Source organism: Bactrocera tryoni, chromosome 2 (assembly GCF_016617805.1).
Source record: "Bactrocera tryoni isolate S06 chromosome 2, CSIRO_BtryS06_freeze2, whole genome shotgun sequence".
NCBI classification, from domain to species: domain Eukaryota; kingdom Metazoa; phylum Arthropoda; class Insecta; order Diptera; family Tephritidae; genus Bactrocera; species Bactrocera tryoni.
This window is the reverse complement of record NC_052500.1, coordinates 29012452-29026807: the sequence shown is the minus strand read 5'-3', so window position 1 is coordinate 29026807 and position 14356 is coordinate 29012452. Positions and strand designations below refer to the sequence as shown.

Below are 14356 nucleotides of genomic sequence, written 5' to 3'. Positions count from 1 at the left end.
CACAATTTGTTTTGCGAAGTGCTTGTTTTCAGCTTTTTCCCAAACATTGTTTCATTTATTGGCATTATATAAATTGTTGATTGTGTGCAACGCGTTCAAAAGTGCTTGAAGCTCGTCATGTTGTTCCTGTTGGCAGAAGTGCCGTGCAGCGTTGAGCGAAATTTTTTCACGCTTAATTAGTTAATGATTTTCACTCGGTTCTTTGCTTGCACGAGAGCAATAGTTGGAATGCAAAAAATATATGGAATATATAATCAAGTGCAGAAAATTCAAGTCTCGTTCATTTAAGTGACTGAAAACAGAAATTGAGTTTGATTTGATTTGGATCAAGAACAGCAAATTATAGAAATTTATACACTGTGGTTCAGAAAATGGAGCGCTGCTGGCGTGTTAATTAATAAATTTGTAAATTATGAAGTAAAATTAAAGTGGAAATAACAAAGAATAAGCATATATGCCATGAATGCAGAAGATTCAGTTGTTGAAGTATAGCCAAGATCGATCGCAGAAGATCTCGTGATCTCTTTGCCCTCAGTAAGGATAGCCTCTTCCAAGTTGTGGGGCTTTTAACAATCCATTACCCTATTGGCCTTCATGTTGTAAGGTTGGGAATCTTCCCAGATGCCATATGCAGAAGCTGTATGAAAGAAGATGAGGCGGAAATAACTCAACACCATTTTCATTGTCCTGGGGACAGTCCTTTAGACATCCCACCAAACTGACGGGAGAAGAAATTAAACGTCTATGCAAATTTGTATAGTTAAAGTTTGAAGACAGGAGTTCTATATTTGTGTGGCTTAACAAAGAGCCACAAATAGCAGTCCACGTGCGATCTTCGATCAGCCATATAACCTTACCTATCCTCAGTGTTTGAGATATCGATTTGAAAGTTTGCACACGTTCTTTCGTTCTCAAGAAGTTACTCATATGTTGGAACCGCCGATATTGTGTCACTCATTATGTGATATAGTTGCCATACAAACTGATAGGTCAATATCAAGACCTACTATGGAAAACCTTTTTTATTTGACTATGTAACTTCGGAAAAATTGCTATAAATTTTGAGTAATAAATGCTATTATCTCCGCAGACATTGTTCGGATCGGAACGTTATAGCATATAGCCGTCTTACAAACTGACCGAACAAACTCAAGGTAAATATATATCTATAAGATTTTATTTTAAAAGATTTTTGGCAGCTCATGCTGCAAGAACTATCACACATACATTATAATTTCGGTTAGAATTGTCATTTGGGCTTTGAAAAACTCACAGGAACTTTAACCAAAATTTCTGGTACGGCTGTTGGGTAACCGGTTATGTAACCGATTGGTGACTTGATCGTTGGTTTATTTTTTTATTTAGAAATTCAAGATAAATATATTTTTATAACTTTTTCCATACGAAATCCACCTATGGAGCGTATTATATGTTCAGTGCAGTCGAAGTTAGCATTTTTCTTGTTTTTTTGTTTGTTTCTTTTGAAGTTAAGCAAGATTTCTTAAAAGTTTAAAAAACTGATTAGAAATATCTCAGTACTAACTCTAATTATATATTAAAACTGTCTCTTCGAAACACCCAAAAAAGTGTTAACAAAAACATGTTTTTCTTCTCACACTTATCAAAGACATGAAAATACACCGTGCAACTCGTGAAGACTTTGGGAGCTCATGCGGCAGAAATGATCATACGTACTTTAGAGTTTTGGTTAGAAATGACAATTGGGCGTTAAAAAACTCATAAAAACTTTAACAGAAATGTTTGTAAACAGCGCTGTTGGGTAGTTAATCGGTTATTTAACCGATAGGTAGCTGGCTGTTGGTTTATGTTGTTATTTATAAGTTTTAAACATGAGCCACTGTTATCTTTCAACAAATTAAAAAATTATCATCATATCGTTAGATGCTATGGTAGATGTAGAAGGCATTTTTGGTATAAATTTCATAATTATATCTGCACGAAAAGTAGTTTTGGTTACTGTTTCATACAAACGCAAACACTGTCCTATTGGGTGGTAAGTTTCTTACATTTAAAGGAATATATAAAACAGGAGCATAAATATATAATATTATATAAAACATTGTCAACTTATTTGTATGTAAATCTCAACCAGTTATATCACAAAAAAAAAAGAATGAGCTCAAGCACTTATTACTTTAGGTTTCAAATTTTTAGCCAGAACTTTAAGTTTTTGATTTTGAATGTACTATATAGCAACTAACAATGCTAAACTTTTAATCTTCTGCGCGTCTTTTCATTATTTCTAAACATAAATATTCTCATGCTCTTCAACTGATGCCTTTCAAGAAAATTATGGCTAAATTTATTTGTTAAATCTCAAATTCAACACTCTCTGTTATTTAGTACTTTCTTAGCATTGCATAACCTCAACGTAGAGCCAGTTGCCTCACGCTCAAGCCGAAAACAAAATGTGATACACCACATATATTACTAAGCGTAAGCAAAATATTATAAAGTTAGCTACCGTTATAAATTTACTACCTACTGCTCTAGTTCCCGCGCACTGCAAGCCTTCTCCACTCACGCTAACAGAATTAGACATCTTTCGTTGATTTCACTTACCCATAAACCTTCCTTAATTAAGTGATATTCGCAGAAAAACATAAATTTCTGAGTTTTATTTATACAGCATACATTCAGGCGCGTTGAAACGCGTCGCGAGCAACACAACAGTAATTTTAGCAATTTACTTTATTCATGGCCATCCTGTGTACCCAAAATAGGTAAACATTACCGAATACCTTTTAATTTTTGGGACTTTTGTGTAATTGCTCAACAAAATGTCATTTTTATGGTTGAGCAGTAGCCTACTTTTAGGGGTTTCAACAATTAAAGCTCATTATAATGAATATATTTACATTTATTCGTTTGCTGGCAAACATAAACATGTCTTATAATTACACTGTAGTAGTAAATGCACGGCGTTCTTAAAGGTTCTGGCGCTTGAATTGTTGCTGGCATATTTACAAAAGTGTGTTGTGCTTGTACGTCTTCAGTCTGAGTTTAAAGCCATCTTTGCATTTGATGAAGGGCGCTGGATTGTGGACAATTTGTATGTCCTCATTCGGGGTGTACTCCATATCGAAGTGCTGCAGCAGCTTTACAAGTGCTAATTTGGTAACCAAAATGGCGAAATTGCGAGCTAGAAGGGGGGAAGATAATTAATTTTAATAATTTGAGTAAGAATACAATTTTCGAAGACTACATTTACAAGATTTCTTAATTGCCATATTCACTACGCTATTGTTAATATTTTGCTTAAAATATTTGAACGATGGTAGGCGATGCTGAGTTTATATCCAAAGTAACTGCTTTATTGCTCTCAAACATTAAATATTATTTATTTCAGTTTTCTAATTCTTAAAGTAATAACGGCACTTAAATATTGATTTTTTTAATAATAAGCTGAGTTTTAGCAGTAAAATTTTATATTAACATTTTCAATAATGTTGACAGTGAGCTGAAAACTACTCAAGCAGTGCATGACTTTAGTGGCAGCAGCATCAAGCTACTTCCATATTAAACTTGTCTGCGTGCCTGGTCACAGTGGTATAGTCCGAAATTGTAAAGTCGATATGCACGCTTACCCAAATCAGGATGAGAATGAGCAGTTGTTACCAAGGCTTCGTGAATTTTAACTTCGCAAGTGCTCAACAAACGTTGGCTGCGAAAGCCTTCTGCGAGTAGAATGAAAACTGTTCAGTGAACAACTAGCTTCAATAAGGTTCACATCGTCGCTAAAGTGGTAGATGTCCTAACTAAACACTGTCCTTTTAATACGCACGTAGTGAGGCGAATGATTTTGGAGAACGCTACTTGTCAAAGTTTTAGGGAGGTGACTGAGGTAGAAACAACCAGACACTTTTTTTCCACTGTCTAGCTTTCGCCTGACTAAGGTTGAAACATCTCGCTTGCCATATCTCGCTAAAGTGGTAGGTGTCCTAACTAAACACTGTCCTTTTAATACGCACGTAGTGATGCGAACGATTTTGGAGAACGCTACTTGTCAAAGTTTTAGGGAGGTGACTGAGGTAGAAACAACCAGACACTTTTTTCCACTGTCTAGCTTGCGCCCGACTAAGGTTGAAACATCTCGCTTGCCATATCTTTTACGAACCCAACCAATTGGCTGGAATTGATATTAATCGCCTTTTTTTATTCGAGCTTAGAAGTTCTGGACATCACAACGGACAAGCATTTCTAACAAACTACGATCTATTGTGTCGTCTGCTATATCATATAAAGTCACCAAGGTCCAGCAACCTGAACAATTTCAGAAGCCTGCTGGGCGCGACTGAGGTAATGTGATCCCTATCCACGTAGATGAATCCTAGTAACTTGAGCCTGCTTCAGAACAATCCAAAATCAAGTGATCTGTTCTTTCCTGCAGCATGTCGCAGAACCGGCACTTTGCGCAAGAGACTATGTCCATGTTGGACAAATGCTTCTATTCTGGTTATAATGTTCGGCTTCTTAATACTCACCCACACAAACGCTCGCGCCCAAACCGTAACCCATAAAATTATCCAGCTCTGGCCCGCATTTAACATTGTAAAAACGTTCGGGTCTATAATAATCGGGGTCTTTGAAGTGTCGCTCATCGCGCTGCATTGCCATCACGGGTATCATTACGGTGCGTCCCTCATTGATCGTTGCGCGACTGTTCGGTATTGGAAAGTTCTTGCCACAGACACGCTCGATGTACGGCACACTTGGGTACTTGCGCACAGTTTCTAAGCAAATTTGAAAAAAAAAAAAAATTTGTTAAAAAAATAATAAGTCGAAATCAATTAATAAATATTGATAGTGTGCAGACGTACCCTTAATGCAGGCGCCCAAATACTGGAGGCTATCAATATCCGCATAGGTCAGTCTATTATCTGCACTATCTGCATTCTTTGCTACACTCAGTTGACGTATTTCCTCGGTCACCTTCTTGTATATGCTCGGCGCTTGCAAAATCTCATAAAGCGTTAGCGTAGCCGCTGAGGCGGTGGACTCATAGCCGATATTGAGAAAGCGTTCGGCAATTTTCGACAACTTCTTAATCGAGAGTAGTTTCTCGCGTTCTGCAAAAAAATGTCATAATCAAGAATGGCAGGCTTAGATCATGTTTGCAATATTTATGAATAAATAAATTTCCACTCGAATTTCTGTTCGCAATTTTTTTTTGATTTCTGAACTTTTACTCACCAAATACATTCTCCACATGCCAACTCAATTTACCGTTATTCGCTAAATTATTGCCGTTTCGGAATTTCACCAATAACTGCATGATGTCCTTGCGTATGATGCCGCCATCTTCACGGCGTCCCACGCTGTCCTTGATAATGTCACGCAGCCGGTAGGTGAGCGACGACTTTTTCGGCAAATGATTGAACGTGCTGATTGGGAAATAAAGCATTTGTTGTTGTTATATATAAATATTTATGTGTCTAATCAAAAGCAACATAATCGCAATACTCACTATGAGTTGATGCCGCGATTTCGTAACGTGCTTTGTATGTACCGCTTGAAGACGCTATCGTTCGGCTCGAATAAGTTGGTGTCTAGACCATACAGCAGGTTAGCGAATACATTGATGACGTAGCTGTGAAGTAAAGTTTGTGTGAAAAATATAGTTTTCATAAAAAAAAATATTTTTGTTCGAAAACCTTTCACGCGAATTTCGCTGGCGGCATTTATTCTTCTAAAATTATCAGGCATACTTTAAGTTTCATGCATTCGCATCGAATTAGTCTGAGCCCTAATAATAATCAACATTCGAAAATCGAAATCCTTAGAGAGCCAATCTTATAAGCAACTTCTTACTCCACCCGCGTGGATTTCTGGCAGTAGTTCTTACTTCTTTAGTCACATCACAAGGCTCACCCATGGAACCTAACAAAACAAACCTATGCCTCGCTTATTATTATTGTTTCACTTATTTACTCCAGCAATGAGTTTTCAATTACACCGAGTCACAATTTCCACTAAACTATAGTGTACCACACACCGCTGTATCTGCGTTACTCACGTTCTCATAACGATCTGCATATCCAATTGCTCACTGCCTAGCGTTAACGCATTCATTTGCTTGACCATATGATCGGCCACCTTTTCGACATTCCGAAACATGCCCTCCACGCGCGGCACACTGAAAATCGATGCGAGTTTTTCGAGTAAATTAATTTTGCGATAACCTTGCATGTAGTGCCAACGCTTGTCATCGAAATGTCCATGCGGTATCTCGAGGATGGTGCGCGCCAAGGCGACATCGCGCACCAGCAAAGTTGGCCGAAAGAAGAAGTATACGCCATATAAGGGGCGCTCGCCGCCTGCCTTGTATGCTTCGTTGATGGCGTCCACATAGTGGAACTCGCGCCGATAAACTTGTTTCAGAAATTGCCAATTCAAACCGGTGCGTTCGGTTGGGAAGCCCTTACGTTTCCAGTATGTGTAAATGTGACGTATGTAGAGGAAGATGACCGAGTAGACGAGGATCGGTATGAGCAGCCACATTTCGGCGGCTACTCAGTGAGCTAACGGCAGAGCTGCAAGAGTTCCTGTGGACCGTCAAGCACTTGACGGTTTGGTGTCGCCGGTGAAGCGTTTACGTTTTCGGTGTTTATGACTTTAAGCGCAATTGAGCGATTGTGTGATCGCGACTGGCGAGTTCGAACTGCGGTGGACTGTGAGTGCAAATTGTTGGCTTAAGGCCCAAACTGTTGCAAGCTGCAACGTCGGTGAGGGTGTAGGAACTACTGATGACGGACTACGATTAAAGAATAAAACGTCAAAATTTCAACGAAAGCGACCAGTTTCTGTTTTCTATACAACACAGGCACATGAAATACATATACATACATATGTAGTGCATGTATCGACTGCTTGCCGGTCCATCGTTCGCTGCCTGCTGATCTGAGACAGATTAGACATGCATGTGTTAGTGTCTCATCAGACCGTGTGTTGCCTTAGGGCATAAAAAACAATGCACATAGTACCCACTACTAGAAGCTATAAAAACAATGTGTTTCAAAATGCTGATAAGTGATTTTGACAGGTCTAAACTACATAACGGCACAGATACACACGCGTAGTTTTCACTGTAAATATATATGTATATATATGTATTCCCAGAGCTGCGACGCCTAAAGAGCGTATGTGTGTATGTAGGCGATTTAAACAGTTAGTCAGCACTTATACAACGCATATACGCAGCCGGATTTATATATTTATATACACAGCAGTCTAACAGATATACTGTTATCAGTAAATAATATATAGGGCTGTGTTTAGTGCGCTCAATGCTAAGAATTAGCGAAACTACTAAGTTATACAGTGACTAAAGAGTGAACATAAAATAGTAACTGTAGCTGAGAGTGTACACGAAAACTGTTGAGAGTCGTTTCGAAGCCGCTCGCAGCAACTCGGACTCACGTACGGAATGACTTGGCAAATTTTACGTCGAGATATTAAGTTGAAAGAGTAAAAAGTACAGAATTAAACAGCTCGATCTTCCCAAACGACATCGCCTCCCGCTTTGGGCTCTTGAAATGTTCCAAGAACGCATTTGAAACGAAGATCAAACTGAAGGGATTCAAGAGCTGCCATCTCATCCAGAAAAAACAACGGCTTGATGCGGTTTGTGGGCCGGTGGAATCATCAGTCTATATATTACATTTCAAAAATGATACCGCTGAGAACTTAACTGTAAATGGCGACCGTTATCGCGCCATGGTAACCTACTATTTGATTCCAGAAATTTAAGCTCGTGATCTCGACAACTTTTGGTTTCAAAAAGACGGCGCCACTTTCAACATATTGCATCAATCAGTGGATTTCTTGAGAGAATATTTCTATTAGCAGATAGTTTCACTTTTTTTGCGGTCCATTGGCCACCAACATCATGTAATATCACATCGTTAGACTCTTTCCTGTATGCATATGTTAAGTCTAAAGTCTAGGCGGTCAATCCCGCTTCGATTCAGGCCTTGGAGCAAAACATCACGCGTAACATTCGCCAACTACCACTCGAAATGCTCGAACGAGTCGTCGACAATTGAATTCAACGGATGGACCATCTGAGATGTAGCCGCAGGCAATATTTGCAAGAGATAAACCTCAAAAAATAAAGTCCAAATAATGTTTTTTCGGATGCTAATAAACATTCCCCATTAAATCTGCAGTTTCTGTCAATTTCTTTAAAAAAAAGTAGGAAACCCCGAAATGGACCAACCTTTATAAATTATCTGAGGGAAGAATCGTGTCAATTTAGCCACGCTTGTCTGCCTGATTGTATGCACGTGAACTTTTCCTTTAGTTTTTGAGATATCGATCTGTAATTCTGTCCACGTTCATTTCTCCTTAAAAAGCTGTTTATTTGTCGGAACCACTGATATCGGTCCATACATATATATAGCAAAAAGTTGCATTACAAACTGGTCGACCAAAATTATTTATTTGTGCGGAGAATTTTTTATTTGTGAATGATATGCTAGCTTCGGATTTTATATACCTGAAGTATCAAGCATATGCCGACGATATTGATATCATCGGCCTCAACATCCGCGCCGTTAGTTCTGCTTTCTCCAGGCTGGACAAGGAAGCACAGAAAATGGGTCTGGTAGTGAACGAGGGCAAAACGAAATATCTCCTGTCATCAAACAAACAGTCGTCGCACTCGCGACTTGGCTCTCACATCACTGTTGACAGTCATAACTTTGAAGTCGTAGATAATTTCGTCTATCTTGGAACCAGCGTAAACACCACCAACAATGTCAGCCTGGAAATCCAACGCAGGATAACTCTTGCCAACAGGTGCTACTTCGGACTGAGTAGGCAATTGAGAAGCAAAGCCCTCTCTCGACGAACAAAAGCTAAACTCTATAAGTCGCTCATAATTCCCGTCCTGCTATATGGCGATGACAGCAACCGATGAGTCGACGTTACGAGTTTTCGAGAGAAAAATTCTGCGAAAGATTTATGGTCCTTTGCGCATTGGCCACGGCGAATATCGCATTCGATGGAACGATGAGCTGTACGAGATATACGACGACATTCACATAGTTCAGCGAATTAAGAGACAGCGGCTACGCTGGCCAGGTTATGTTGTCCGGATGGACGAAAACACTCCAGCTCTGAAAATATTCGACGCAGTACCCGCCGGGGGAAGCAGAGGAAGAGGAAGACCTCCACTCCGTTGGAAGGACCAAGTGGAGAAGGACCTGGCTTCGCTTGGAATAACCAATTGGCGCCACGTAGCGAAAAGAAGAAACGACTGGCGCGCTGTTGTTAACTCGGCTATAATCGCGTAAGCGGAGTCTACGCCAATTAAGAAGAAGAAGAAGTATCAAGCAGAATTTTCTGAACATTTATTAGCGTAACTGATGAAGCCTTAGAGAAATATTTACGTAGTTTTGTAATTCAATAAAAAGTATATTACCTCACCTGTCTCTGTTTCAAGGAAAAACAAAAAACAAAAAAAAAAATCATATCAAATTGGAAAAAAGTGGCTCACCTCCCTGCATTCAACTCTAATTGTTGTAATGAAACTTTTCTTGCGCTACCGTTTTTCAGCGCTACTGCAATGCAGTGCCAGCATGAGCACTTTTGAACTTTAAACTTTGCCAGCGCACAACTTTGCAAAAGCACAAAAGTAACAACTATTTAACACTGAACTCAGCTTATACTCCAATGTACACATCGGTAAACATGTGCACTTTTGACCCGAAGGCTTCTTAATTAAAATGCATTTAACTCTTTTGGCAGCACGATAGCTTAGAAGGCATGACAAAGTCTTTCTTCGATACAAAGCATTGAATAACCGAGCACACGAGGCAAAACCCACCAAGCTTCAAAGCAATATTTCTGTTATCATAGCTGCAGATGATTGTCCGTCTAGAAGTCCAGAGCGATCATGTTTGCAAATAATTTCTTAATTAATATACATACATATTACTTATTCTATTATATATGATTCTTAGATATATTAAGGCTTTATTGTATAAAAACGGTTACAAAAATGTTATTCAAAATATTGGCCGTCGCTAGCTATTACTTTTGACCATCTTCCTGGCAGCATGCGTATTCCGTGACGAAAGAACTCCTCATCTTTCGAGTCGATCCAAGTATCAATGCAATTTTTGACTTCTTCATAAGAGCTGAAGTGCTCATTAGCTAGACTGTATGCCATCGATCGGAACAAGTGGTAGTCAGATGGAGTAACGTCTGGAGAATACGGCGGGTGAAGTAAGATTTCCCATTTCAGCGTCTCCAAATATTTTTTGACCACTTTTGCGACGTGAGGCCGAGCATTGTCATGCTGGAGAATGACTTTATCGTGTCTTTCCTCGTACTGTGGCCGTTTTTCTTTTAGTGTTCGGCTCAAACGCAGCAATTGCGTTCGGTATCGATCTCTTGTGATGGTTTCACTTGGTTTTAGCAGCGCAGAGTATGACCTTGGCGCCGTGAATGTTCGATTTTACCGTGGGCGTGAAGGCATGTCCAGGCTTTCCCCATGACTTTCTTCGCTTGGGATTATCGTAGTGGTCCCATTTTTCGTCGCCAGTTACAATGCGATGTAAAAATCCCTTTCGGTTGTGCCTTTGAAGCAGCTGTTCACATGCAAAGAAGCGCCGTTCGACATATCTTGGTTTCAAGTCGTAAGGAACCCAGTTTCCTTGTTTCTGAATCATCCCCAAGACATTGAGGCGTTTTGATACGGCTTGCTGTGCCACTTGCAACGATACGGCCAATTCCTCTTGGATTTGAAACTCATCTTGGTCGAGTAATGCTTCCAATTCAGCATCTTCGAAAATCTTCTCCCTTCCACCACCATGCCGGTCTCCGACTTCATAATCACCATTGTTAAAACGTTGAAACCATTCGCGACTTGTTCTTTCACTTAGGACAGCCTCACCGTACGTATACGAAAGCATTCGATGAGCCTCAGCCGCACTTTTCTTGGAATTAAAAAAGAAAAGCAAAATTTCCCGCAAATGTCGAGAATTCGGCTCAAAAAGTGACATTTTCATTTGAGAATAAATTTTGTAACTCTACAAATATTTTGTTGGGTTAGTGTTGACACAAATGTCCAAGATCGATATAAAACGATTTAATCGACCAGTGCTTGACCCTAGAGACATCTATTGGAAAACGGCGGAAGCAAAGTTGTAGACCTAATAGCAAATTAGGGAAGAGCTTCCCATCTTTTTTTTTCAACTATAATGTTCATTAAAATTAAGTGCTAACGGCAGCACTTCCTCTGCCATTCACCATTGCCTTATCATTTTTATAGGTATGCATATTTTTAATAAGAAAATAGAGACTTAACGGAAATTGCAACACAATTTGTCCAATCACTGTTGCTCGCCGATTGGGCTCCTCAATATTAAACTGCAATCAAATTTAGCGCTGGCAATCATGACTAATTGATAATATCAAATAACCACAGCTGGATATTATGCCAAGCATTTGTGTCGATATACCTACATAAGTATATACATATGTATGTCCGCGATTCAAAAGCTTCGAGGTAATCGCTCGTAATTTGATGGCTGTGGTTTGTCGATTTCACTTAATTGCATAATTTGGGTAATTGGAGGCGCAACAAATGCGCTGCAGCCTTTGACGACAGACAATATTTTAGTGTCTTATCAAGTTTTCTTGTTCTCAAGTTGTCATTTGTGAGTAAACACACACAAATATTTATATACAATATTTTTGTTTATATTATATATTGCATTCGATATATACTTAAATATTTGTTATTATGAATATTAATATTGTTATTTTTCGTTTTTACAATGATAGTTGTAACAGGCAAATGTATTGAGTATTAGCTATGCTTATTTAGGTTTCCAGCTGTTTAAAATTGAAAAACCTACATTGCCTTGAAGCTAGCTGAATATTTAATAAATATCAGAACTTCGTTTGTATCGAAGCGGTTTTATCGAAGCTACCCCTCACAAAAAAAAGAATTCCACACAAGAACTTGATTGGTATGGGTAAGTTTGTATGAGAGCTATATGCTATAGTAGTCCGATCTAAGCAATTTATTCGAAGATAATCCGTGTCAAATTTCGTGAAGATATCTAGACAAAGAAAAAAGTTTTCCTTACAAGGACATATTTCCGATCGTTCAGACTGTTTGTCAGCTATTTGCCATAGTGCTCCGATATCGGTGGTTCAGACAAATGACGAGCTTCTTGGTGAGAAAAGGACATGTGCATAATTTTAGAACGACATCTCAAAAACTGAGAGACTAGTTCGCGTACTTACTTATGTAATGTTTAAACTGATATTTTAGGAGTGATAAATCTCCGATTTCCTTCAATTTCAGTTGTTTTTGTAATGATTATCTTACCCGTCAAGGTGGAAACGGGCTGTTTCGACGGGGCCGGACTATTGGGAGAGGGGTATGAGATATGTAAGGTTAGCTGGGCATGCAAAAAGATGGATAAAGTCATGCGGGGGTTCGTTGCATGCTGGTATTACGAGGTCGAGTCTAGATAAGTAGAAGTTTAACCTACTGCGGTATCAGTGTGCTTAAAAGTAAACGGCTATCTCTCCGAACCTTTCTCGCTTCTTCGCTTCACGATGCTTAACACTCTTCTGGACTAAACTCGCAACGACCATATTCACAAACTGGATGAAGGAGTACAGACTTGACCTTAATATTGCAGTCGATAGCGTGGAAATTCCGACTATGAATATCCCTAAGCTTTTGGGCGTGACGCTAGACAGCCTGTGCGTCTTCACTCCTCATACGACCGCCATTATTGCCAAAGTACAAAGCCGCAACAAAGTCCTCAAGTCGCTAGCCGGCAGCACATGGGGAAAAGACAAAGAAACGTTGTTGGCAACATACAACGCAATCGGCCGGCTGGTCCTTAACAACGCTGCACCAATATGGTCGTCTAGTTGCAGTGAAACACAGACGAGGAAACTTCAGACATGTTAGAACACTTTACTACAGACTTTAACAGGATGCCCCTCGATGTCTCCGATCGAACATCTATACAGTGAGGCCCGTATGCTCCCAGTTAAGGAGCATAGTGAACTCCTCTGCAAGCAGTTTCCTCCAGCGTGTTTCCGTAAAAATCATCTCTGCAGTCGCCTGCTTGAAGCGGAACCGTCGATGACATCAGACAATACGTCGAACAGACTTCGGACGCACCTAACTTCGGACATGTACTGACAGTCATTCACAGTGAAGCCATTAACACCTTCACCAACTCCCTCTCAGTGAAAGGCGTTCTTGGGGTCAAACCACTACCCATTGTGAACAACGAGCTCGATTTGCCGCGAGAATCGAGAGTAACCTTGCGCAGCTTTGTTCAGGACACTTAAATTGCAGTAGTTTTGTCTTGTAACTTTTTTAAAAAACTTTTTTGTGGTTTGAGACATCAATGCATTATTTGCATTTACTACGAAAGTTTGACTTTTTATTTAATTTCTGAAAATTGTGGTTTCGTGCCAATTTCTTGACTTTTTATTTCATTTCTGAAAATTGTAGTTTTGTGGCAATTTCTTGGTGGCTCTAAGTGCGATTGCTTTTAAGAAAGCGTTATACATTCAAGGCCGTTATGACAAAAACATTAAATAAAACAAAAATATTCGAAAATTTCTGCTTGTCATTTTTACTTATCATGATTAACTTACGCATATTTACATACATATATGCTTAAATTTGAGTAGAAGCAAATCGTAGAAGCAAATCGTAAATCTGCAAATCGTATTCTGGCCATAATATATCACAGTTCGCAGTGTATTTTTACGTTCCGTTATTATTATTTCTAACGATATTAAATTAAAATACCACAGCAGTAATATCAAGTATTTCTTTATGTTCGAAATACTGGTGTTTTGCTGTTATTAAATCGACATTAGTAATCGATAAATAATCGTTAACGTTTATTTACTTCAAAAACTACTTAAATAGTAATATAATTTATAAAAAAATAAATATGAAACACCCTGTAACAGCCGCTTAATCTTAAAGCAGTCGAGTTTAAGACTTAAAATTTACTAAAGTTACTTGTTTGAAATTTCTAACTAAGCTTAAGGAGGCGCTTACTAAATTATTTAATTCACTTAGTAAGTGACTATGCACTCAAAGTGCAAATAATGCACTATATTTACTGTGCATTCTTCAAGCACTTCCATCCCTTGGCCTTGTCTCCAGTTATTGCATTGCTATAACCTTGCATTTTTCCCTCCCCTTCAAATCGGCGAAAATTTATTCGTTGGCGAAATTAGTTAGCTTGCTGTGGAATACTCGTTATTTGAAATTTCAATGTCGTTGGACTTGTCTCTCCGCTCTCCTGAACTGTCGAGCGCACGTTAGCAATTC

The 14356-nt window shown here is 39.0% G+C and overlaps 1 protein-coding gene across 1 annotated transcript; it reads right to left on the bottom strand.

Moving 5' to 3' along the window:
* Nucleotides 1–2863: 2863 nt before the first annotated feature.
* LOC120769644 (probable cytochrome P450 310a1) lies at nucleotides 2864–6812 on the bottom strand. Its single transcript, XM_040096749.1, has 6 exons — nucleotides 6038–6812; nucleotides 5489–5611; nucleotides 5215–5405; nucleotides 4842–5090; nucleotides 4506–4754; nucleotides 2864–3163 (listed from the first exon to the last, which is right to left on the bottom strand). Exons 1-6 carry the CDS (start codon nucleotides 6520–6522, stop codon nucleotides 2985–2987), a joined length of 1476 nt encoding a protein of 491 aa, XP_039952683.1. The 5' UTR covers nucleotides 6523–6812; the 3' UTR covers nucleotides 2864–2984.
* Between the last annotated feature and the right edge of the window lie 7544 nt (nucleotides 6813–14356).